This window comes from Onychostruthus taczanowskii, unplaced genomic scaffold (genome assembly GCF_017590055.1).
Source record: "Onychostruthus taczanowskii isolate IOZ18803 unplaced genomic scaffold, ASM1759005v1 scaffold1, whole genome shotgun sequence".
NCBI lineage: Eukaryota > Metazoa > Chordata > Aves > Passeriformes > Passeridae > Onychostruthus > Onychostruthus taczanowskii.
In genome coordinates this window covers 31,452,769-31,478,731 of record NW_024496525.1, presented here as the reverse complement: position 1 = coordinate 31,478,731, position 25,963 = coordinate 31,452,769, and the positions used below count along the sequence as shown (strand labels likewise).

The 25,963-nt window shown below is 38.4% G+C and overlaps 3 protein-coding genes across 5 annotated transcripts in view; 2 read left to right on the top strand and 1 right to left on the bottom strand.

Moving 5' to 3' along the window:
* The window catches only part of TDRD9 (tudor domain containing 9), a 69,092-nt gene extending 51,308 nt beyond the window's left edge, over positions 1-17,784 (bottom strand). Inside the window, exons 1-2 of the mRNA XM_041402566.1 lie at positions 17,639-17,784; positions 237-343 (exon numbers count right to left, since the gene is read on the bottom strand). Of these exons, the coding sequence (XP_041258500.1) occupies positions 237-343; positions 17,639-17,784 (253 nt within the window). The remainder of the gene's footprint in view (positions 1-236; positions 344-17,638) is intronic.
* Positions 9,480-13,587, top strand: RD3L (RD3 like). 2 transcript variants are annotated; one of them, XM_041402591.1, is made up of 4 exons: positions 9,480-9,653; positions 9,879-9,967; positions 10,611-10,916; positions 11,759-13,587. In XM_041402591.1, exons 3-4 carry the CDS (start codon positions 10,618-10,620, stop codon positions 12,054-12,056), a joined length of 597 nt encoding a protein of 198 aa, XP_041258525.1. In that variant the 5' UTR covers positions 9,480-9,653; positions 9,879-9,967; positions 10,611-10,617; the 3' UTR covers positions 12,057-13,587. The 2 variants fall into 2 exon arrangements, with proteins under 2 accessions (XP_041258525.1, XP_041258515.1); XM_041402581.1 differs by having other exon boundaries at positions 9,876-9,967.
* Positions 17,785-19,573: 1,789 nt separating the features above from the next.
* Positions 19,574-24,171, top strand: ATP5MJ (ATP synthase membrane subunit j). 2 transcript variants are annotated; one of them, XM_041398718.1, is made up of 4 exons: positions 19,574-19,704; positions 21,316-21,439; positions 23,042-23,062; positions 23,973-24,171. In XM_041398718.1, exons 2-4 carry the CDS (start codon positions 21,316-21,318, stop codon positions 23,996-23,998), a joined length of 171 nt encoding a protein of 56 aa, XP_041254652.1. In that variant the 5' UTR covers positions 19,574-19,704; the 3' UTR covers positions 23,999-24,171. The 2 variants fall into 2 exon arrangements, with proteins under 2 accessions (XP_041254652.1, XP_041254662.1); XM_041398728.1 differs by lacking the exon at positions 19,574-19,704 and adding an exon at positions 19,739-20,206.
* The last annotated feature ends 1,792 nt before the right edge of the window (positions 24,172-25,963 follow it).

Genomic DNA, 25,963 nt, shown 5'->3' with positions numbered 1-25,963 from the left:
AGCCAAATGTATGAACACTTACCTATGCAACAGCATTATACATTGTAGTTTCCAGAAAATAAGGAGTTGACTTTTTATTACCACGCTTTAGCTATAACAAACTAATCCACACACATCAATAAACAAAAAACTACATTCAATTTAGAGAGTGAGATAGTGTAAAGACAACAGGGAGAAAAAGGACAGGTACATCTGAGTTTATAATAGGAACTAAATAGTTTTATTTCTTTTTTTACCTGGTTTATAGACAAGCTGACAATTTCCAGCTACATTCAGCTCTTGTTCTTCCGTTTGTCTGTATTTTTTAGCATATTCAGTTCCAATGTTCTCTGAGATAGGTAGTCTGAAGAGGAAAGAAATGATAAATCCATAAATGCTTCCTAACACAAGTCTTTGGGATCTCTGGAAATAACAGCATTATACAGGAAGTTCTCCACATCATGCTACTACTTCCATGACCAAACTTCAGAAAAAAAAATTAGTCTCTGCATTAAGATGCAGCCAGAGGAAAATGCCACATTACATCTTTTTGTTTAGACCCAAGAAGACTGAGCTCCCAAAACATCATCCTGTAAGGCTTCAATACTACGAATTTCTCTTCTGATTAAACACTACAATTTCTTCTGAACAAAGATGAAATAGCTCTGCTTCTTCAATTCTTGACACATACAATTAGGAAAGTGCATGTAATTCTTGCATGATTCCCTGGAGACAGGGGAAGTGGACAGGAGGAAACAAACATCTCACTGCTCGCAAGACTGTAGGCCAAGAAATTATGGTAGTCAGGGAAAAAATTAACATAATCATCACCTGCTCACTGAATTTTATGGAAATCTATTACACACAAGAAATGTTGATCATTATATAAATGTAATGAAATGAGATTTTTTAGAAGTCTCTTCTACAGAAACAGTGTAAAAAAATTCACATGAAATTCACTAGAGAATAAAGTAGCAGGTTATGATCGCATGGTTATTAAATCACAGATGAACTTAAACAGAGAAGTTTTGAAAACATCAAAAGCGATTTTTAAGTAAAATAGAAACTAAAGGTTAAAACTACAGTTTTGCACATTAACTTCAATTGTGGGCCCTGTGCAAGCCTTACCTATACAGCAATTCATGAAGGCATAGCTGACCTGTTTCCAAGTTTTATGAAAGGACAGTGCTGTGGAAGTGTTTATTGCTTGGCCCAAAACACATGCAATGCTGACCCCAGAAACAGTGACACTGAAAACTATATAAGATTTTTAACCTGGCACTACATCACACAGCCCTCAACAGAGGGAAATTCCCAAGATTTTGATAGCATGGAGCACTCACCTTCTCTGCCAAGGCAAACTCTGTGCCAGCTTGACTCTGCTACAGACCATTCACTCAGCCCAGTTCATAACAGGACACCAAGTATTTGTCACCTACTGCTGCCAACAAACTAGGAGAGAGCTGCTGATCCAATTTTAACAATATTTTAGGCATAGAGCTACAGCAATTTCCCCCAGACTTCAAGTATTTCTTAATGGAAATAAGGACTGCACCCATCTGCAAAATGGCTATATGAGCAACAGCTGCCTACATCCAACTTCCATCACCAAACCCTTCTAAAACACTCCTCAAAAGGTCTGAATCAGTAAAAATATGTAGAAATATTCATACACAGGATGTCTGACTGCTTGCAATGTAGGTTATTCCACTGAGTGTATATTAAACACAAATAAAGCCGAAAAATTCCATGATGTCAAGTATTCAGTAGCTGAAAATACCATAATGAAGCTTGGCTGAACAATCTCACTTGGACAGCATTGTATGCACATACTACACATATTTTTACTGATATAACCAATTATTTTTTCACTTCCATAAACCTGAAGCCTCAATGAGTATGCTGGACACACATATTCTGAAAAGAAAACTTGGTTATGCAGTAAATGCAACTTGTCCTTAGGTTCTCCATGAGGAAAAAAACCCATCCAGGGCAAGCAGTCAGTGCTGTCACAGAGGAGCAGGTACTGCTTGACTGTCAGAGCCTGGAGCAACAGCAAGCAAATCACCAACAGCAAACTCCCACTGAGGGGCTAAGGCTGGGAAAGGCAGGACTGTGCTCCTTGCTGCCAATTAAGACCTTGCAGATGCATCAGTATCTAAGCAGTAGCTAAAATCAGTTAAGGAACAGAGAAGGAACAGTAATAACTCAATATATAAACAAACTTATTAATTATATCACTTGGAATTTTAAGAGTCTTAAGCATTTCAGACCAGGCTCTCAGAAATGTTTACGTATACATATGTATGTGTGAGCTTTCAATCTCTGCCTGTACAGCTTGAGGAAAATGAGGACAGCATGACCTCAGTCATTTGCGAGAAAAGATTAATTTTTTTTTTTTTTTTTTTTTGTTGTTTGGACAGCTGAATATTTTATTTCAAGAATTAGGTTTTCTGTCTTCAGAAGACAGCATGCAGTAAATGAACCTCAGGCTACACAATGAATAAACAAGATATTTAATAGCCAGTCATTAGGAATAAACATTTTGCACTTGACGTACCAAATCAGGCTCCAGTCTTGAGGAAAATCATATGCAACTGGAAAATTACATATGGGAATATGAAATGAACAAATAAGTTGCTCTATATCGTTTATGGATGTTTTAATGCTGTACTTTTCGGCATTAATAAAATTAAGAGCTTACAGAATAATGGGGGGTTTTAAGCAAAATGGTAAAAAATTACTATAAAGCCCCCTGGAGCTCTCCAAAATCACCAGAATGATACAGTCCTTCCAAGTAATCATTAATACACCATTAGTGGGAGGTATCATCCTATATACCTGGATAAACAAAGCAATTTCCCTTAGGTGGAAATCTAATGATTTTCAGCAAAATTTGCTGACAGCACAAGAATAACAAGTTTCAGAAATTCAAATCCATTCCAGACCAGAAAACAGCAATGCAAATGAAGAGACTTTTCTGGATTGTACTTATGCCTGTCTGCCCCATACACCACTTATTTCTTCCCCATTTCTATTCCTTCTGACAGTCAAAACCCATCTCTGGTACACCTGCCATGTTATAATAATATAATCCTCATGATTTCCAGAGTCCAGACTTTTCAACTGCACATCCAAACCAGGCAAAACTCCACCAAATTAAGAAGCAGTAAAAGCATTTTTCTGACTAACACAACCATTGAAACTTGAAGTCACCAACTGAAAGAAATGTAGGAGATTTTAAATATTCTGGGTTTTTTTCCTTGCCCCTCATATTAAAAAATAGGTGAACTTGATCTTATTCATATCAATGGTATGTTTCATCCTCAAAAGCAGCCAGATTTCTATGGCAGAACCTGCAAATATGTGACATTCTGTTCACTCAAGTGGAAAAAGGCAGACAGAATTATAAAGCACTGAGAACACAATCAATCACTGACTTCACTCAAGTAAGTCCTGCTGCATCCTCAGATTTACCCATGTAGGTGTGTACATTTCAAGACCTACCTATTTCAGAAACTCTCAGACGTAGCAGGCAGGACTTCGAGCCTGACAAGCAGTGGTCAGCAGGACCCCTTCCATCAAGGCAAAGAAGTACACGCCTCTTCTTGGAAAAGAATTAACTCATAAGGCAGCGTTAACAGGATTCTTTCTTCATTCTTTATTATGTGGTTTAACTACTGTAACATTTCCCTGAAATCTGAGGGGTGCTGGAACATATGCCCAGTCAAACTAATTTTGAGCAATTGATTGAAACAAGGCATTTTTACACATAAAATTAAATACAGCTGCCACTTCAGGGGAATTAATAGAAGGAAAACACAGTTTAACACCAAAATTGTTGACACATTCAATTGTAAATGCTTTCAAATAGACTGAGGGTGCCTTTCTTTACACAAATCAAGCTAGAGAAAGGTCTTTTTTCAAGCTATATAATGACCTCTAGTAAGTCAACAAGGCATCATAACAAAGTATACTGAGTAAATATTGGTATTTGAGCACTTGAAATAATAACTAAAACATTTTTGCATACACTTAGCTGCCAAAAATAGAATTGCCCAATCTCACCGTAACTGTGGCAGGTAATTTGTTTGGCCCTTTCCAATGACATACATTAACTGTGATGCCATTGCCTACACTGAACATAGTTAACACTTCTAGTAGAAATGCTTAAAAAAGGCTTTATTAAACTAAGACACATGTAAGTCTTATTCCCTCATTTTTTTAACTGCTTATGCAAATTAACTGTGATGCCATTGCCTACACTGAACATAGTTAACACTTCTAGTAGAAATGCTTAAAAAAGGCTTTATTAAACTAAGACACATGCAGTCTTATTCCCTCATTTTTTTAATTGCTTATGCAGCATACCTGACTGTATAAAGAAAATATCCAAGCATGCAATGAACTTCCAAGGATTAAGATGCTTGCTTATCCAACTTCAAAAAAATTTCTATTAACCACTTAATTTTGAGGAAGAAGCTTCTATTCAAGGCTATGCAACTTCTGGAACTTGTCTACCTCAGAGACAAAAATGAAACGAAGCCTCCTGCGATTGAGTTTTTAAAAATTCTTATAGATGTACTTTCTGCTTATTTATGTTCTATCTCATTTAACACAAAAAATCCTGTGCACATGGGACTAGAAGCTGAACATGAAGCTAGTATCACCCATTTCACAGATCACAAGAGAAGGACTGCCCCAAGTCATGGCTTCCGTCACGCACACAAACTATTCACCTATTTACAATCTTTGGGGAGGAGGAAACCATTTGAGAAAAACACTTAGCCTCATAATACACAGAGCAATATTTTGCTTTACAATTTTAGTAAGATATATACAGCAGACTGTTTCAAAGCTTCTCTTCTGAAACTAAAGTAATGTGACACTTTACATAACTGAACATTTGCCATGACAGTAAATAACCTTCCACTGGGTTTACTGAAGGACATACTAAAAATTGCTTTCAACTGGAAGCTGGCTTTCTATACAAAAGATTAGTTCTACCTGCAGAAATACACTAACTTCAATGACATTATGTACTGTCATTCAAAATCCACACTTCAGCTGCAAAATAGATTATTAATAGAATTCAGAATAAATGTAACATATTAAAAACTAAAATACAGATTTTGCAAAGTCAGTACATATTACTTCAAGAAGCTAAGAATCAGTTAGGTGCATGCTTTTTTTTTTCCAGTAAGAGAGCTGTTCTGAAATGTAATTTGCTAGATTTGGTGATAAAGTCTTCATATTTAAGCATTTCAAAAGACTTGCACTGCTCTTCCTCAGGTGTAATTCAGATTGCCTGTTTTAAAACCTTAACTAGATGGAGAGGGGGGGCAAAGAGGGTGGGAGAACACTAAAACAACTTTGTAAAATCCTGAAAAACTCAAATGCTAATATTTGGATTTGGATAGACTATGGAAACTCAGTAATTCAGAAATACTTCACATATGTCAAACTAATAGCTCTGCACCTTATCCACAGCTAAAATCCAAGAAATATAAAAAGCATAAATGCCAGGATAAAACAGCCCAAATCCTCCAATTTACTGTCTTCTGCCCTGGGATTTTATGTCAGTGGGATGAACTGCTGGGCTTCAAAGAACTGGACTCTTCTAGGAGATGAGCTGCTGATGAGCTTCTCTTCCTGCATCTGGTTACCCACTTGGTAAAATCCAGATTAAACAAATCTCTGAGAAAAATAAACTGCAAGTAAGAGACTGCTCTGAATTTAGAAGAATGCTCTTGAAGATTACTATTAAAAGCAGGATTGCCTCAATTTCAAATTGATGCCTGTAACTCCCCTGCCTGTTAGCGATGTGTCATCAGCACTAGAGACATTAATGCTACAGACAGTCCAAGTGGAAGGAATCAGCTTCAATCATGTCCTGTTTTTATTCATCTCAGCACCAGGATGCAATGATAGCTTATACAAACTTCTGCCAGTTAACACTGCTAAAAGAAAATTATTCTGTTGCTCACTGTCACAGCAAAAGACCAAACAAGGAGTCTTACAAAGAGGCCTCTTGAGTAGGCTCATGGCAGATTTTGCTCATAATTGTTAAAAAAACAAAAGCAGTAGTCAAATTCTCTCTGAAGTGACCAGAAGAGGTAGATTCACCATCTGTCTGCTGCCCAAAACAGCCAGAGTGAGTTATTCTGTCAAATAAAAAGAAAAATACACTACAAAGTTGATTAAACCCATAGAGTAGCACTGCACTTATAAATGAAAGGCAACCATCCAACCTGCTAGCTGTGGATAAATTATTTTATGGAATCTCTCTCTGCTCAGATGATAGAGCATTGATAAACTTCCTTTGTAACTGTTCTGGACCTGGCTGGGATAGGGTTCTTTTCTTCATAGCAGCACTATGGTGCTGTTTTAAATTGTGACTAAATCAGTACTTGTCAAAATAAATGTTTTAGTTCCTCCTGAACAGCATTTGCAGAGCACCCAGGACCTTTTTGCTTCTCACACTACATCCTCCCCTGCTCCCCATAAACAGGCTGGTGGGTGCACAAGGGTTTGGGAGGGGGCACAACCAGGAAGGCAACACAAGAGATGCCATTTAGTGTCATGCTCAGCAACAAAAGGGGAGAAGAGTGGGGTTTCAGTTCAGTTTGCCATCTGTTGTTCAGAACTTGGCTGGGGATTGGTCTGCCTGTGACAGGTGATGTGGGGCTGCCTCTGCATCACTTTGTTTTCTTTCTGTCTTGTTCCACTTAAAACAGCTTTTATTTTGAACCCAAGTTTCTTTTTTTTTTTTTTTTTCTGTTCCATCCCTCATTCCCTATTCCCCTGAGGAGGAATAATGGTAAGCAAGGGCCTGTGAGGTGCTTAGGTGTCTACAGGGCTTAACCCCCAGCTATCACCAGCCCTTCACACAAAATCGATGGCAACAAACTACAGTATATGATTATTATCAACAGATACTGGGAAGAATTATGGAACATGCAACACTACCCCAACATGTTGAAAGGTTAGCTAGGTAGCAATGCTCATGATCTGCTATCAGCACTTCCAGTCTACTAAGAATTGCTCAGTGTCACACTGAGTCTCATTTATAGAGAGAGCTTGTACTTCTTGCTTCTTTCAACTACAATAGTCAACAGTATCTCACATGGTACAGATGCCATCAAATTTTCCAAGGAAAAAAGAGTAAGAAGCTTCTTCTTCAACCATTCTCATCATTTATCATGCCTGGATGCTCACATCAGTCTAATATTTGGTTAAATAGAGCTGGTTTTGAACAAACTGCTCTTCAGCACCAGCTTCTACTCAAACTGGCTTTGTCAAAAAAAAAAGCAAAAAACCAACCAAATTTAAAAGCAGTACTTCCAAGTTACATCTTAATTTTCAAGTCCTCCCTCACATTTGTGATGTCAAACAGGAGGAGACGAAAGAGAAATTCCCCAAACAGATGAGATTTAGAGTACCAGATATTTTCAGGTTAATAGTTATAGCCATGAACCATACTTCCACTCCTTCACACCAAACCACCCACATGGCAGAACAAAACCACTCCAAAAACGAGGGCTCTTCCAAGAGTGCTGGGTTTGGTTGCAGCTCTTCAGTACAAACCATACCCAGAAGACACCCATCACCGTGGGTGCAAATGTTACCTTAGGAGGAATTCTTTTAACATGACAGGTAGTAACCCTACTGACAATCCTTTCTCCACAGACAAATAAGAACTAATACCAGACTCCCTAAATACACCTTGGAAAATCAAGAAGTAAATAGAACTGTGTATAATTTATATTCAGAGTAAAATAAAGTAACAGAATATAGCCAGCACCTTACTACAGGAACTGTTCTGTCACACACACCAAGGAATGCTCCTTGTTCTGACTGGGGATGCACAGAGTTGACCACTGAAACATAATTAATTAAGTTACTAATAAAGACAAACTTCACAGTGCCTTCCTTCAGGGAACAGACCCACTATCAGCCAAAGTCAAGCCAAAATCTCCACCCTGACACAGCACTTCAGATCCACAAGTACATTTAGAGACAGCTGGGTAGAATTTTGACTCTTAAAAGTTTCCAGGATTAACCATGGGCTAGAAACTGCATGAACTACTGCTCTACTTTTGAGGTCCAGTTTACACAGCCAGCCCCACATTAGCAGTCATCTATCTCCTCTCACACCTGAATTGCATACAAAAGGAGAAGCAATATAAATTTTCAGCTTCAATGCTCTCCTACCAATGGAAAGATGGACATGATCCTCAGGATCCTGCCTTGAATCTTCAATGATGCAACCAAAAATTAGGTTGAAAAATAAAAGCTGTAGGTTTCTCATTTAATTACTTTGCACACCTTCCAGTATGCATTTCTAATTTGCAAAGACATTATAATGGTTTTACACTGTACAACAGTTTACTTGCAGATTGATACAGTGGAAAAAAGTGGTGACATGTTAACTGTGCTGTAAAGGAGGTGGCAAGGAGCATTTTAATTTTATCTGAAAATCTGTCAGGACAGTTCTGTCATCATAAACCTAGCTCCCTTCCTTTTTCATAGTACCACATTCAATGCAATGTGAAAACCTTCCAGTTGAAGAGGATTAATACTGACATTTGAATTTTTCCAATGTATAAGTAGTATCAGCTTTAATAACAGCCATACACGTCATCCTTTATGTTGTATGACATCTAGAACAAATTTAGAGAACCTTTGTTCTCCCAACTGTTCAACACATCCGTGGAGGGAGAAAAGTAGGGATGAAAAATACTTAAGAGGAGCACAGACAGTCGTTAGAACAAGGGCAAGAAGAAAGGCAGCGTTTCTTAAACCATGGCTACTGTTTAGATTAATAGGAAGAGACCGGATAACTGGAATGGAAAATGGCTCCTTCAGCGACCTTTAGTGTGCACAGTGTCATCCCCAAGAATGAACCTTGAAAATGGATATGCTCAAAATATTCATCAAGGAAACAGGGAGCAGGCAGCTGACAGCCACTCGAGAGAGAAGCAATGCCTATGGTAAGACTTACAATTCTGGGCTTTTTAGATCAGTTTGACCTCAATTTGCATCTCCTTATCATTCTATTCCTTTAATTAGATTAAAGTGTCTTTCATGGCACACTGTAGGTGTTACAGTCTGGCTTCTTTAAACACATTTGAAATGTTAATTAAAAATGCTAAGAGCTATGCACAGTAATGAAAATGTATAGAACCATGAGATTGATGAAATTCATCTGGAAGAAACATTTAATGTAGCGACAAAATCCTGAGCCACTGTCAAATACCTCTTTTCTGTCAACACTCACTTAACAAAAGCTTTAGATGATCTTTACTAGAGAAAAACTATTCTTAGCTGTTTAAAAATGACAGCAGAACAGCCTGATCCCCCTCTAATGGGAGATAAGTCTTCCAGCATCTCAATGGCCTGAAAGTTTAGTTTGATGATAAAAGCAACATAGTTATTTTTAGCACTCTACGGGCATAAAAATACAGCTCTAAACTGTGACCTACAGCTATGCACAGCCAAGCATCACATCATACGACAGCCTTAACTTCAGCTACAAGCACGTCTGTAGTTGCTTCAGACTATCATTATTCATCTCACTACCAACAATACATTTGGATGGATTTAGCAACAAGCATTTGAAATTGTTACCATCTTTTTTCAAATTGCTGCCATCGGCAGAACTCAATTCAAAGGTAGGAGATCTTAATGGACTTGGTAGAAAGTATTTCAGAGACCATGTTAGGTTAAATGGATTACTGCTTCTCTCCAGTACAGAGGATGAAAAAGAACCTTAAAAGCAGAAAAACTTAAACTGTCATATTCAGTACAAAAAGTCATTTTTTCTGGGAAGAGTTTGAGTAAATGAAAAAAAAAGAAAATAGGAAAAAGAAAAAAAAAACCTTGTTTTCTTCCAGCAGTAATAAGAACCTGCAAACGGGATATGCTAGAATAAGAGACCTTCAAGCAAACTCACCTGAAACAACACTGTTCACAGACAACTGCAAAGGTAATTTATATTATTTTATACTAGTTTGCATGTTTTTGTGTGCATGATTTGCTACAAAGTGCAAATTAAAGTCTATTCTATCAGATTTATGTGTCCAGATTAAGTGAACAATATTTAAAATAAAAACTGATACATAAGTTGGAAAACCAGATCAAGCAGAGTTCTAGCACTTAACTACTAATTAATTAATTTCATTTTTAAATACATGTGTAAGTTCAAATTTTTGAGGTTTGGGAGTTTGTGTTTTGTTGGGAGGGAGTATTCTTTTTTAGCTGGGTTTTTTTTGTGGGGTTTGAGGGGTTTTTGTTAGCTTGCGTGATAGGATTTAGGGGTTTCCTCCCTCTTTGTTTTTTAAATCATGTATAGTATGGATAAAATATGAAATATTTCCAAGGTGACAGATATGTACTTTCAAATGCTGTAAATTTCACAGAGTATGTTAACTAAGAAAAGAGACAGGAAATATTGTAAGGTGCGAGACTTGTCATATTTCATTATGGCCTGGTGATTTTGTACAGCAAACTATTCTAATAATTAATAAAGTTTCATTCAAACATTCAGTTCGTAAGAAGGAAGTCTACAGGTAAAAAGAATTAACCAGTTAGACAGACACAAGCAAAATTAATATTCTTCCTCTCCCCAGCTTGAAAATGCCATTTTTTGGCTGGATGAAATCGTCAAAAACTGATTCCTACAAATCCGCAAGATGTCCTGGATCAGAAGTAGTTACAAAAACCCTGCTGAGGGAGTTGAAATGGCACCTGAAAGAGCGTGAAAGGTTAGTGCAAGAGATCGAAAATGAACAAAAAGTCCAGAAAACTGGCACGGATTACAACTGGCTCAAGAGCTACCAAAACCCTCAAGCAACAATTCCAGCTACTGAGCAACGGCAGCTTGAAGTTCTGTGCTCTCAAATCCAGCCTTGCCAAACAGGAACTGTTCTCAGCAGGTAATTGTTCCATATTTCCCTGACTCCGAGCTCTCTATCACAAGTAAGGTTTTCCCTACCTAACCAAAGTTTGTATTTGGCTCTGCTCTTCCAAAGTAGCAATGACCACCAAATGGAGAGCATTTTTACAGTTGTTTTAGAAATTAGATCTTCACTTTAATATGCTGCACTTGAAGGAAGTTTTGAATCAGGATTTTCCTGGTCTAATCCAAACAAAGGAAATCTCATATGACTTTTCAATACTTCCCATTTTTCCTGTTATTTATCCCTACTATTTATTAAATAGCAACCCAGTGACTAAAAATCAAACAAAAGGATTAATGTGATGCACTATTATGCAGAAATCCAGCCTGTCTACAATACCAGAAAGCTCCTAAAAACTTGAAAATCAGTGCAAATTAAAAAAAAAAAAAATCCCTCCATGCATTTTATAAAGAAAAATTCTCCTACGCCTACATTTAAGTACATTTTCTAGGGACTCAGAAACGACAGAACAAGTCCATTTGCCTTTTAAAGCCCAGAATACACCTAAGGGCAAAGTCAGTTTAAATCAAGTTACCCAGATGGGCCAAAGAAAAAAAAAAAAAAAAAAAAAAAAAAAAAAAAGCCTACCCAATTACAACTGCTTTCAATCCACAATAGCTGGAGCACATCCAGTGCATTGTTAGAGCTCTTTTCCTCTTACAATCTTCTGGGGGAGGTGAGTGGGGAAATGTGGCAACAAGGAAAAAATGACACTAGAACTCAAGTCATTTCCTCCTCCCCCACCCCCAAATGACCAGAGAGGAAAGAGAAAAGTTTTCTCTGCCAATGATTAGATTTTGATTTTTGCTTTTTTCTAGATTTCGGGAAGTTCTGGCAGAAAATGATGTTTTACCGTGGGAAATAGTCTACATATTCAAGCAAGTTTTAAAAGATTTTCTTACCACCATTGAGAGAGAAAACCAAGCAGAGCAGCTGGTAGATGCATGGAATACAAATTGCCCTGAACATTTTAGTCTGCGTGGTGACAGCTCCAGCAAGTCGGACAAAGATGAAATCCCCACGGTTTCAAGTTATGTCGACAAGAACACACAAAGCATGTTTCCCACCTTCTCTCACAGAATCTGGAATCTACCCTATTACTACCCATCAAGTTAAATTGGTTTGTGTTACTTTCAAAAAGTTATGTAGTTATCCACATTCCTTTCCTGTAATTGCCATCCAGACACACAAGAGTAAGAAATGTGACATGCTCCCCTTTTTACTCCAAGTTTAGAAATTAAAATCCTTTGTAATAGCTAGTATGCAGTAACTTAGGTATCAACTCACCTTTTATCTTTATAGTTTGTTAGAGCTCTTGTGTTTGAAGACATCTTTTAATCAAAAACGTAGATGCTTCTGAAAAAAATTCTGAGGCAGTTTAATTTTCAGCCATATAGAGCTAGAAGTATTTAAACAACAAAAAAAAAGATTGCTTTGTATATTTTGAAACAGCATCAATCCACAGAGTGTTAGACAAAAACTTCTGTGTTTATCACATAGCTTTTAGGCTCTATGGGAACTTTATACTGTGTAAAATAAATGGTTTAATATAACACCAGCTAAATAAACTGGTAAATACTTTTGGAGCTTAATAATTATTTCTTAACTTCAAGAATAATTGCATGAAAATACTGACAGGACTTGGATGCATGTACTATTTCTATGTTTTTCTCTAAACTATACTCTGCACATGCTGAAGTAGGTGAAGGTGGACAGCTAAATGAAATCACTAGATATTTAACAGCATTTAACAACTAGCTTTCTATTCTTTAAAAAATATTGAATTATTTAATTTTAAATAGCTGTTTTTCATTTGACTTACTTGTTCTGAAACTCAAATTCGGCATTAAACCTTTAACATTTTGATCAAATCAGATGGTACCTCTCTAGAATAGCCAAGGAGTCAACAGATCATTTCCAGCACACACGGTGTTCATTCTAAATTTACACACAACAAAACCTAATGTTTCTCAGCCACCCTGATCTATCACTGTGGGTTGACAAAGTTTTACAAGATTAATCACATACATAGCAGTCACGGTCACAGCAGGCAATTAGAGCAGAAAATCAATGAAAACATATGCCAGAACTCAGTTGGCCACATTTCCAATTGTGCTTCCATCACTGTAACAAGTTTTTACATGTTTCATATAATGCCATCTTCTCTGTATTTGCTTTTATCTGTCTGCTGGATCAGAAAAAAAATGTGCAAGACTCATATGGCCCAATTCACAGAATACACTATTTCATAAACAAAACTGCTTCCCCTGGTATTTTCTTCAAACAAACTGAAGAAGCCAATCAGATTTCATCAAGTTGGTAACACAGCTTTAAGGCATCTTATGCTCCACAGCTGTATCCCCCATTCCAGAAAAAAATTTACTAATAATGCAACACAAATTGGAGGAACAAATGGCACAATAATTTACTAAACACTTTTAAATCTTTCTAAAAATGGTTTTAAAAAGCCTTTGAAAAGCTTATGATATAGAGAGCACTTCATGTAGAAAAAATAAAGCATAATATTCACAGAAGATAAATCAGTGAGAACTCCTATACCCGCATAAAGGACAAAGCACAGGAGGACTAGAGCAAAAAACTTCCAACAGGTTTAAAATAATAAAAGCTGTAGCTCAATACCAAAAGTAACTAGCCCCTCCACCTCCCATAAACTAAATACACAAAACTTCCAAGGACATGCAAACTTCTTATATCTGCACTCAGAGCTGCTATAAACTCTTTGCCCTCTTCTTGTCAGTTTGTGGATTAATGTTCTGAACTTATACTGCCCTACTGATGCAGCACATGGAGTTGGAGATTCTTCTCCTGCAGTTCTGATCTAATCCCTGCATGAGGGCAGCAAGAGATTCAAAGAAAGGTTTTTCCATAGTGACAAAACTCTCACAAGTATTAAATATCAAGTACCTTTCTTACAGGAAGGAGGGTACTGAGTATTTAAAAGGCATTGGCTGGATTAATATTAGTCTGAGAATTAAAAATCATAATGCTGGTTTCAGATAGCTTTGAAGTGGTCAAATGTGCAAGATACCTGCAATGGCAATTCATGTAACTTTATTTTTTTAAATGGTATTCTCACAGCTTACTATCTGAAAAATAGGTTAAAAACCTCTAAAAATGCAGCTTCCAAATTTTCACTCATGGAAAATGGAAGGCCAGTAACATGGAAGATCCACTTACCTTAACAATCACCAAAAATGAGTAGGGAAAACAAACAAACACAAGATAACCCCAGATACAACTTACCCACGCTTTGCAAACTTCATTTCTATTTCATTTTAACATGAGCAAATGCATTTTTCCAAGTTCAGAAAGAGGGACCATCAACTATGCCATATTCTAAAAGGCAGTTGCTGCACAATACTTTAAAAATATAGGTAGGCATCATAGCCAACTCAGTGTTAAATCCCTATACAGTGCCAGGGAAATCCACAGAAAGGCTCACCTACCTTTATATGCATGTTTTAATCAGATTACTGCAACCAGTTCTAGTGTCCACATCTGGTGGAAAGGGAGAAGGAGAAAGCAAAGGAGAACTGCAGAAGGTAGAGGAAAAAAAATATCCAAAGGCTGAGAAAATGCCATCCTCTAAGGACTCACTTTGGCCATTTTTTCAGATACTGAAATGTGGGGTAACTCTGTGGAGTACAAGCACTTCCTCCTGACTAAATTGTTATATACTCTCTCTAGTTAAAAAGCAGAGAAAAGCATAGGAAAAGCAATGGGGTAAGGGCAAGAAGCCAAACTAAAAATGTTAAATATATTTTAAAGAAATTTGTTAGATTTACCGCAACATGCTGCCAAGAGAATCTGTTCTCCAACTCACCAGCTGACACAAGCTATTTGCTAGAGTTATGCTTACCCTTAGAATTCAGCTACCTCAGACAGGAGTAAGACTGCTGGAAGACCAGTCACCACTACCCTGTGGAAGATCACTGTCCAAGCAACTGCTTCTTTAAGTATTTTATATTTATGCCCTACACAGTTTGCATGAGGTGCTCTAAAACTACATTGTCCCTTACAGTGAGCCAGCAGGTATTTCTGCAATAGGCAGGCAGCCAACACAAACCACTCCGGTGACAGAAAGGTGAGTGGCAGTAATTCCAAAGGACAGCAGTGTCTCCCACCTGCACAAGCATCAAGCAAAGCAAACAACGTGCAATATTTCCAGCCAGTAAGTCAGCTTAAAAAGGTGCTAGCTTGGTGAAAGGCACACCTATGAAATGCAGGAAATAAAAGCAATAATAAGTACCTTTTACACACTTAAGCCATTAACTGTCTCAATGTGAACACAATTTTGTTGATACCAAGGAAGGATTTAAGGGTCTAAATTTATTTTCTTTCAGTTAAACATAATAAAAGGAATTAAAAAGTTAATCAATGAGCTGTTTAAGGACAGAAATTCCAGCCAGATTTTATGCAGTTTCTATTTCTACTACCTTTCCCCAACAACCTCAATTACTAATCCTGCTATTCTAAAGGTAATTCAGGAAGCAAAAGAATCTTAAAAGCCTTGGAAAATGAGGCATCATTGCTAAAGGAAGCAAACACATTCCCCATCTCTTTTCAAGGGAAACGTGAGACTTTTAGATCCCATTAACGTTTTTTTAAAGTATTATTACACACACTTGTGTGCAATAACACACCTGTTATTACCAATTTGGTATCAAACCCACACATTCTTACATATAAATTTAGACAAAAGTGGCAGGCAGACAAGTGTCCATCAGTAACTGTATATCCAGCTTCAAAGAAACATAAACAAGCATTTCAGAAATCCGAATAACTTTGGTTTTGACTTTCCCAAGAAACAAAAAAAGAATTTTGAAGGAACTAGACAATTATGCTACAAGCAGCCTCAACAAATGAGGAGAAATTCTTTCGTTTTCAGCTCCTCAAGCTCTTCCTGAAGAAGTCAGTGAATCAAACACAAGCATTTGCTTTGAAATGCTTGAATCTAACAGAGACTAAGTTTTGCAAAAAACACTCCAAATGTAAGCACATTCCCAGAGCTGTGAAACAGAAGCATGCATGAAAACAAAACACACCTAAGCAAACACAGCTTCTCATACAGATTTCTTCCATTTTGTGGCAGGACAGGCATGCACCTACCATCTATGCTCAAAGGTTTTATAGCTATTGTTAAGAAATTCTGTCCACGTTTACATAAATGGTCATTTAAGATGCATATTGCTTCTGTCCCCCTTAGACATGGGGAAAAAGAAATTATAAAACCAAACCTGTAAAAATCATTTTTCCCCTGCTAACACAGCTGTCAAACTCACAACCAGTTTATCTGCTAAGACTTGTGAGTGGAAAGAGCTTTCTGTTCAACCAAAAATAAAGATACGCTTCTGCTTAGTCACACAAGGCTTGATCAATCTTGCTCATTTGTCCTGTGCACAGGGAAATACCCAAAATAGATCTTGTGGCTTAGTACTCACTTGGGTTAAAGAGTCAAGCACTTAATAAATATTACAGATATGTTACTATCACCTAAAAAATGACAGAGAAGTCACAAACATATTGTTTGTACTGGGTTGAGGCATCACAGTTACAGAAATAACTTAAAAGAACTGTAAAATCTTGTCTGATCACTTGTGGAAAATTTTAACTACTTGCACAAAGCCCAGCAGCTCTTAGTCAGCAATTCAGAGCACTGAAAGATAAAAAAGGAATAGATATTTTGAGGTGCCAGTTTTGTCCTTCACTTGAAGCAAAGACAGAAACACTGATAGCCTGAACAGTCTCTGCTGAAATACCAGACTACCTGACAGCAAGATGTTACGCAAAAAGTTCATTCTTTCTCAGGTGCCAATGTACACCTTTTAAGATAAATACACCTCCCTGAAATACAGCAGCCTCTATTGCTGTGCAACACACACAGAAAAATAAAATGCTAAACACTCACTCTGGAGCATATGCCCAGCTCATCTTGAAAAACACTACATGGAAGTGCATACAAAACACTTTTCTACAGCAACCACAGATACGCTACCACACCTCGTCTAAACACCAAGATTAGTATGCACTGCCACAGTTCAGGCAGCATCAGTGGAAAGCAGTTTTTGGATTTCAATCCAAAAACTGCAGACTCCAGTGAAAAGCAAATGTACCTGGCTACTATGCAAACACACAAACACTTCTTGTTGCCTGTAAACTCTGCCATCTGAGAATAATGCCTAAGAACAATACGTCAATATACTTCTGACTTACTTTACTCTGGTAACTTAAATGCTTCCTTCGGTCATGACAGCAATGAACTCATGAATCTCATTTATCACTTGCCACTGATAAAATTTTAAGTTAATGCACCTGAATCAGAATAAACTGAGTCTTTTCTACTACAGTTCTACAGTTTTTCAACAGAACTAGGCACAGGTGCACACCAGTGCTAATGGAGAGAAAGCAAACTCTACACGCAACCCATCTAGTGATGATGGAGACAACAGACCTAAACAGCAAATCAGAAAACAACATTAAATATTAAACACACAAAAACTCATCAGCCACAAACGCTACCGGGGGTGTTAGGCTGGAATCCAACAACGGCACAGCCTGAGCTCTCCAGAGCAGGGGAGCCAGAGGAGGCTGTCCTGGCTCAGGGGAATGCCCAGGGCACACAGCAGAGGAGAGAGAGGGAGGCCATCAAGAGCAGCGGCCCAGCGCCCCGCACTCACCCCGTCAGTGGCTGCTGTGTGGGATGGCGGGGAGAAGCGCCAGGGCGGCCGACCCGCGCTTCCTCGCCCAGGAGCTCGACGGCAGTGACGGCCCCGCCGACGGTGAACCAGTCCCGGCCCTGGCCCTCGGTGAGTTTCCGCAGCATGGCGGGGATGGCGGCCCCAGCACGCGGTCCGGTGCCGCCGCCCTTCCCAGCACGGGCACACCCTCCCGCCCCCGCCCGGCACCGCCCCGCCCCGGCGGGAGCGCTCCCGGCGGCGGTCTGCCTTCCCTTCGCGCACCCTTCACCTGGGGCTGCCGGCCGAGCTCCTCTAAACCGACCCCTAAAATTTATTAAAGCCTTCCTTAGAAAGGCAGGACATACAGACACAGACCAGAAGTATACTGGGTCTAACACTAAGGTCTGTCATCACTACGGGGTAAATTTCAAAAGAATAGGAACGAAGATAAATGTTGCACTTCCCTTTCATCGTGTCATCCTCTCTTCTGAAATAATTGCAAACATCTGAATGTAATTTGTTAAATCAAACAAATAATGAAAACCAATATGAAAACAGGATAGACCCTTACTTTCTCTAATAGGATTTATCATCTCCACACTGAGTACCTGACTCAGTGCAGGCATTTGTCTGCTTTAGAACTGTTACTGTCAGATAGGTAAATACAAATCTAGGCTATATGTAGACACCGCCTCTTCTTGCTTAATGTATCAGCCTCAAAATCCTAAATTAATGAAAGAATGGGATTTTCCTCACTAAATTTTCAAGAGGTTTTTAAAGTCTTAAATTAAAGAGGCAGTGTACATGCAGTATTTTGACATAAGTTATGGTTCTATATGAAATGCAAAAAACACCCATGTAAGATCCAAGCAGTCTTGTTTGCTCTGTGTGATAAAGCTCTTGTGTAGCAAATCTATACTCCTGCAGATTATGTAAATCAGTCACAGGGAAAGTAAATGCAGTCTGTGATCCCACTAAGGCATTTTAACACACGATAAAGGTCTGAGCTCTGCTTTCCTTTCACAGCCTCGGGAGGCCTGGGCGGTCATTCCCCCATCACCCCACAGAACAATGCCTGAGCACAGCTCTGGAATTCCAGCCACCCTGTCCTCCTGCACCTGGAGGAAACGGCCTGCAGAGCACGTAGTGCTTCAGACTTCATAAATATGGCCCAGCGGGTGCCTCCCACTCCTCCAGGACAAGCTGTTCCCTAAGGGACATAGGGAACTGCATAGAATGTGACAGGCCCTTCCCGGCATTGTCCTGGCACGGGACCGGGACCGGCTGCGCTTGTTCTTGGGAAGCAGGACTTGAGGTGAAGATTTACACTGGAAGAACAATGCCAGCAGATCGAGGGAGGTGGTCCTACCCCTCTGCTCAGCCTAGGGGAGGTGAACATGGAGTTTTGTGTCCAGTTCTGTGCTCTTCAGTGCAAGAGGAATGTGGAGATCCTGGAGCAGGTCCAGTGGAGGACAACAGATAATGACTGGGCGCCTGGAGCATCTCCCTTATGAGAAAAGTCTCAAAGAACTGGGCCTGTCCAGCTTCAAGAAGAGACAACTGAGAGGAGACCTCATCAGGGTGTAAATATCTGAAGGGAGGATGGCAAGAGGATGGAACCAGGCTCTTCTCGGTGGTGCTGAGCGATAGAAAAGAGGCAATGGGCAGAAACTGATGCACAGAAGTTCCATCTGAACATGAGGAAGAACTTCACTGTGCAGAGACCACACACTGGAACGGGTTGCCCAGAGAGGTGTGGAGTCTCCTTCACTGGAGATATTAAAGAACTGTCCGCATGCAATCCTGTGCCACGTGCTCTGGGATGACCCTGCTCGAGCAGGGAGCTTGTTCCAGGTGCCTCACTGCGGTTCCTTCCTGCTTGACCTATTCCGTGATTCCGAGGGAAGCGGGGCTGGCACCGCCACGGTGCGAGGGCGCTCCGGTCCTCCGCGGCCCTAGGGGGCGCTGCTGTCCCCGCCCGCCGCGCGTCCTTTCCCGGCGCACCCCGCGGCGGCAGCGGACCCGTCCCCGTTCCCGAGTGTGACCTTCGCCGCTCCCCTGCCACGGTGGGTCTGGGCCCGGCGAGCCCCGGCTGGGTCCTTGCGGGCATCGCTCGGGGGTGTTTCGGGTGGGGGCAGCGCTGTTCAGCTGGCAGGGCTAGAAGGGAGAAAGGGAGCGCGGCCCGCGGCGCTGGACCTTTGCCGTTACCGCGCCGCCCCCGTGCAGCCGGTCGGGGCTCGGGCAGGTGCCCCGGGCTGCGGCGGGTTGTGGCGGGGAGGTCAAGGACACAGCAAATACAGCGTTGTTCCGGGTAGAGATCAGGAAAAAAAATACTTAGAACGACATCGCGCCCGCGCAGGCCCTGGGGAAAGGTCTGTGCCGGGCTCTGGCACGGTGTGAAGTGGAAACAGCACCGCTTGCTCCCTGTGTTCTGTAGCGCTGGGGAAATCTTTCCTTCCAGTTCTGTTCAGTCTCCTTGTTTGTTAGTCTGTCTTGGAAAGTCTGCTATAGCAGAGTAACTGTTTGTGTTCCACTGTTCATCTGAAACTACAATCCCTGGAAATACAGGTGAGCAGTGTCATTAATGCAGTGTCGTTAATAGTGTTGGTGAAAGGTGTTTCAGGAACTTTTGCCACAATAATAAATTATTGAAATGACTGTCCAAAAACAAATTAAATGTGGGTTTGTCTGTAATTATATATGAATTGCCTCAAAGTTGCTTTAATTCTTTAAGAAACACCTAGATTTTTCCAGTTGTCTTGACAGTGTTTGTTCTTGCACCCTCTCCTCTTAGAGAGGAGATGCTTTACCAGACAATGCTTTACATTTAAAGATAAGTGAGCATTACCTCAGAGAAATTTAACTCTGCTTTTCTTCCCTGGGTCTGTGGTTTACCATGTGGTGCCTATATGCGTGTATAGCTGATTTAATAGGGTTGTAATAAGCACCAATAGTGACTATTGAGTGTGCATAAGACATGGGGTATCTCAGTGCATTGTGGTGCGAATGTGAACTGACATTTATGGGAGTTAGGAGAAGCTTTATTTTAAAACCTCCTGCAATTTTCTCTTTGTCTTACAAAGCTGCATGGAAGGGAAAAAGCTGCTAACACTGACAGGCTTCTTGCTCATGGGGTGTATTTTGAAAGTCAAATAATCATGATAAAACATGAATTCATTAGCTTAACATCATTTATGTTGCTATTTTGAGTAGAAATTACCATGCTGGAAGAGACAGCTTTGAGGGAGGGAAGCTAAATTGGTAGTGCAAGGAAGGAGCCTCTCTGGCTTGTCTGGAATGAGACTTCCTCCTGAGGGAATCTGGAAACTTCAGGAAAAAGCTGTTACTGATAGGCAGAGAGAAGTTTATCTGTTGCTGCTCTCTAAATGTTCATCTTTTAACCCTTTCATCAATAGTAATTTTAATTTTTTTGTGTGTTAGCCCATAAATTGTACACCTTAACTCTGAATTTTAATTTCTTTGCTTTGGAATAAGTACGTCTGCATGCTTGGGGATTTTTTTAAATTTGTAAACTGCTGCTAATATGCATCATGAGTGTGTGTATATACATAAAGATAGATGAATATATGCATGGGTGACTTTATGTATGTTAAAAATCCAGCAGGTAAGAATACAGCTGCAAAAGTTAAAATGACAACACTTTTTATAATTTTCAGATGGTGCAGGCTATGATTCCAAAGGCATTGAAACCCATGAAATTCTACTTCTCTACTGTTTATCAAGAAATATGGGTTGGTGTAGCATTAACAACTTATGCCTACTACAAGATTTCCTATGGGGGTAAGTCACACATTATAGTCTTTTTTATACAAAATAATATCCACAACAGGAATCAGTCATTGAAAATAGTCAGCAAGTAAGAAATTAACATTCTTCCTTAGGGTTACATCTTTGCTGTAAAAATGTAGGTGTTTTAAATGCTGATTGTAGATGGTTCCACTAACAAAAATACTCAAATGTCAGTGTAACTGTGCTTACAATATGAAGATTAGGTAATGTAGTATTGGTTGTTAAAATGCAGATCTAACTTAGTTGCTCGAGATTTTGAAAAAAAAGTTGTTTTAAAAAGATTTTCTCACATGAACATGTGAAAGTGTATTTTGGGCTGATGGCATCTCAAAATGAGAGCTGCATCACTGAACACGAGCATGTGTGTTACTTGATTACACTGGATGACTTTCTCAAAGAATGAAACAGGATATCTAATGTAAAAATAATAAATCTGAATGGGCCAGGTTCCTTAAAGCAGAAGGGTACAAGAGATTATAGGGTTTAAAGGTCCTGTTTGTCAGTTTAGGCTATGCTCAATAAATCCCAAGTCAAACCCTCTACTGGGTGTTGTGAGCAGTGAAGTGTTTTAAGTCAGATAAAGGAACCCCTTGCTGTGGGAGCAGCTGGAGGTACTACCTCAGTATTGCTCTAGCTTTGTCCAAATAATGTGTAGCATTCCAAAACTGTTACACTGCACTTAAAAGTTTAAGTATATATAAGTAGTTGATCTTAATGGGTATTTAATGACTGTTAAGTAAATATGAGTAGTTGAGATAGGAAGAAAAAATAAGTTTTTACTTTTGATTTAACCTTTTATTTCAAGCAGCGTACAAAGTGGACAGACTGTTTCAAACTTTTCTTCATGTCATGCTATATTAATTCATGCCTGGTGTAGATTTTCAAGGCCAAAAAACCTGGAAAATGGCAACTGTATGCTAAGCTTTATTTGAAAGGGAAAACAGTTTTTAATAGCTGTAGCCCTTTCTGCACTTTGGGGGATAATTTTGCAAATAATATATGGAATTACAGAAGAGTATGTTGTAGGAGAAATCAGATTGGAAGGGACCAAACCAGTGCTTGAAGCAGTTAGATCCCAGTTAGATCAGGTTGCTTATTACCTTATTCATAATTTAAGTGAGTATTTCCAAGGATAGAGATTGTACATTCTTTTATAAAAGTCTTCCTTATGAGGAATTTTTTTTTCATCATTGTGACCCAGTGTTTTAGGAGAACAATTACAATGGGAATGTAAAATACAAAGGAAAATTTTAAAGCAAATGTTTCACTTCAGTTTACATCCATACCTTGTGTGTGTATATACCCATATATTATGTAAAACAGTAACATTCCATAAAAGTTTCTTTTGAATTATAATACAAATCTTGATGACTATAATTTCTAAATGCATGGAGTGTTGGTTAATTAAAAACAAACAACTTATAAAATCAATATAAAGTTTGTAGTAACATACCATGGAAAGTACACACTGTACACTTTCAATTTTTGTTTAAGCTAATAATAAGCTAATTAAAATTTATCTGTAAAAAGTAAATAGGAAATATATTTTTCACTGTCATTGTTCAACTTATTTTTTTTCCTTTTTTTCCCCAGGCAAAAAATCATCAGGAAGTAGTAAGTATTAGATATCTAATACCTTGATACAATTTTTAAATAAGTACAGTAAAAATTAGTTCAGATTATTTTACATATGATAAATGTGGGGCTTAAGTAACAGATTTAGCAAATGTCTAAAGACTACTTCAAAATAAGTAATTTTGGTTGTATTGGTAATTTTATAACCTAGAAACAACTGTGGATCTGCACATAAATAATCTTCAGTGTAGGTTTTAGGAGTAAAATGAAAATTCTGTACCTTGACTGTGTGGGCGAGGAATTTTTTTTCAAATAATAGCAACATTAACAATTAATAAACCATTAATAAACAACAATTAATAAACAACCATTTAGTGGAATTACTTAAATCGGCACAGTTTCAAGAGTTTTAGCTGCTATTTTAGCTACCAAGAAACTAGAAAGTATAAACTTGTATTTTGAATTTGTATCTTTATAAAGGAGTGTTTAAATATTGATGGACAGTTTGTTCTGAAATCACACTGGAATTTATTTTTTCATGACCTGTTGTATCTCAGTTCACTTTCTGCACCATGAGAGAGAACCCATTTGCTCACAGTTTAATTTGTACATACAAACGTTATTTACATTTTGAAATGTGCAATAAGAGAAAATACTGCCTAGTACTAGACTTAGAACAATAGTGTAAATAAACTTCAGTTCTGGAAGAACCATAACACAACCAAGGAAGAGTGGGTGTTTGACTGTAATAGGGCTTTAAAACTCGCAAAAGAGAAATTTTAATATTTGCTAAATTTACTTATGTACATATTCTGAGGGTGTTGTTTCATTTGATTAGCCAATTCTTGTGCTCAGATGTAAGTACAGTTGTCAGTTCTAGGACCTGCACTACATTCCTGAATTGATTTGCTTTACTGTTTGAACAGCCTAAATTATGTCTTTGTTTCAGAGTCCTCTGGTTCTGGCCATCATTAAAGATCTCTTCTCTTCTTGGAATATGAATTTGGTGGTTCATCATTTCTACTGCAAATGAAGGGAGTTACAACCATAGGGAAATGAACACTAGAACTGTACCTGATCCATCTGCTGTAATTGGAAAAACAATAAATCCATTGAGCAAAAAGTAATTAAAGATGTTGGACAATAAATGCTGGAGTGCAGTGCTAACCTAATTTTTAGAATAAGCTTCTACAGTTCTAAGTACCATGTAACTTTTTCAACAGTACTTTAAGAGAGACTGAATCTTTAAACTTCTTAATAGAATTAGATTTCTTTCCCCCTCCCCCTAATAATAGCTTTTTTGGCTATTTACTTTAAAAATGTCATTTCATAGGATGCCAAGTTTGAGGACTTAATCCCCAGCTTTTTGTCAACTTGTGGTACAGTAATCAAGGGTACCAAAAATTATATTTTAACTCTTACATTTTTTGAAGAGTTCTTAGTTCTGCAGCATTTAATGAAAGCACCATGCAAGACATTTACAGATAAGTTTTTTGAAGTGCATGATTCACAACTTTTTTTTTTTTTTGTCCTTCATATTCAGTAGAGCTAAAGAATTATTCTGAAAGGCTTTTCCTTTAGTCACAAGTTTTGCAAAGGAATAAGTAATAACATGCTAATATTGTATAAGAAAATTGATACTACATGGACTTCCGTTTGCCATTGGAGCTTACCTCAGAAAACCTCAGAATTTAAAGGGAATAATGAAACCACACACTGGCAGCAGTTGGTATGAGCACAAACATTTAACTGGCTTCAAAGAGTTTTCCTTCTTCCTGAAAGGGCAGAAGTAATACTTGTGTTATTAGGATGGGTATTAGTGTTTTTTGCAGATAGCTGTTAGAACTCCATAGCAAGTGTATTTTGGAGGCTGTAGGAACATATGCTATCTTACGAAAATCAGTGTTCAGAACTATGCATACTGATCTCTGTTCCAAGGATACATAGTGTGTAAAACCAAAACTGGACTTCATGTCATGTTTTGTTTAAATTTAGCCTAATCTGCCTTTGAGAAGATTAAGAGGTTTAAGTCATTTTAATGACTTAATGCTTACGTACATCTTTTTAACTACTTCACTGAAACATCTTAAATCTTTCAGCTTGATTAAAGTTTTGCTTTTCAATCTCCTGACTGCAGTATCTGGCCATAGCTTAAATGTTTTGTATTCAAACACTCAGGAAGTTGATAACCTCACCTGCTGATGGTAAACATTCCAAACACTGTTGCCTTTAATTTCTTCAAAATTTATACTTAGGCTTAATAGCTGTACCTATTGAGTAGAGTAAAATGTACAGTCATATTTCTTTGAAAGCTTTTTTTTAAAGAAGGCAAATTTTGTATCACTGATTTGAAAAGGTGACGTCTGTCCTTCATTTTTGATATTTATTCCACCTTCCACAGTTTTCTTTGTTACACCTTTCCTTGATCTGTTTTAGCTGATTTCTTTAATCATTTCTATATGGGTTTTTCTGTTTCCTTACCACAGAAAAATGAATGAGAAATCAAAAGAACTCTTAGATAAAACTCTTAGACATAAAATCAAAAGCATCCAACAGAAAGGAATAGAGAATAAAAACTAGAAGAAAATGGAACTAATGGAACTTAAATGAACAGATATTAAGCCAGTGATAATTACAGGGTGAGTTGTGGTATACTTAATAAGCAGTTCAGATTGAAAATTTATGCCAAGTAAGGAGCTATAAGAGCATTTGTAATGCAAATTTATGATCGCTGAGTTATAGTTCCTAAGATACCACACATACTTCAAATGACCCGCTTTAGGAATTTTCAATTACAGAGCTCAGGCAAACAGATCAGGAAAAAAATATTAATCACTGCAGGATTTGCTTCACCTTAGCCAGACCATTGTCACGGAGGTACATCAACATTCTCTTCTGATCTCCTGGGTTGGAAGGCAAGAAGAGCTTCTGCTGACCTGT

What these genes read in the sequence shown, in the direction of transcription:
- ATP5MJ (XM_041398718.1), top strand. Translation starts at nt 21,316, where the DNA reads ATGGTGCAGGCTATGATTCCAAAGGCATTGAAACCCATGAAATTCTAC. An exon ending in CTACAAGATTTCCTATGGGG is followed by an intron (nt 21,440 to 23,041) that starts GTAAGTCACACA and finishes TTTTTTCCCCAG; the next exon opens with GCAAAAAATCATCAGGAAGT. An exon ending in CAAAAAATCATCAGGAAGTA is followed by an intron (nt 23,063 to 23,972) that starts GTAAGTATTAGA and finishes TCTTTGTTTCAG; the next exon opens with AGTCCTCTGGTTCTGGCCAT.
- RD3L (XM_041402591.1), top strand. Translation starts at nt 10,618, where the DNA reads ATGCCATTTTTTGGCTGGATGAAATCGTCAAAAACTGATTCCTACAAA. An exon ending in ACAGGAACTGTTCTCAGCAG is followed by an intron (nt 10,917 to 11,758) that starts GTAATTGTTCCA and finishes GCTTTTTTCTAG; the next exon opens with ATTTCGGGAAGTTCTGGCAG.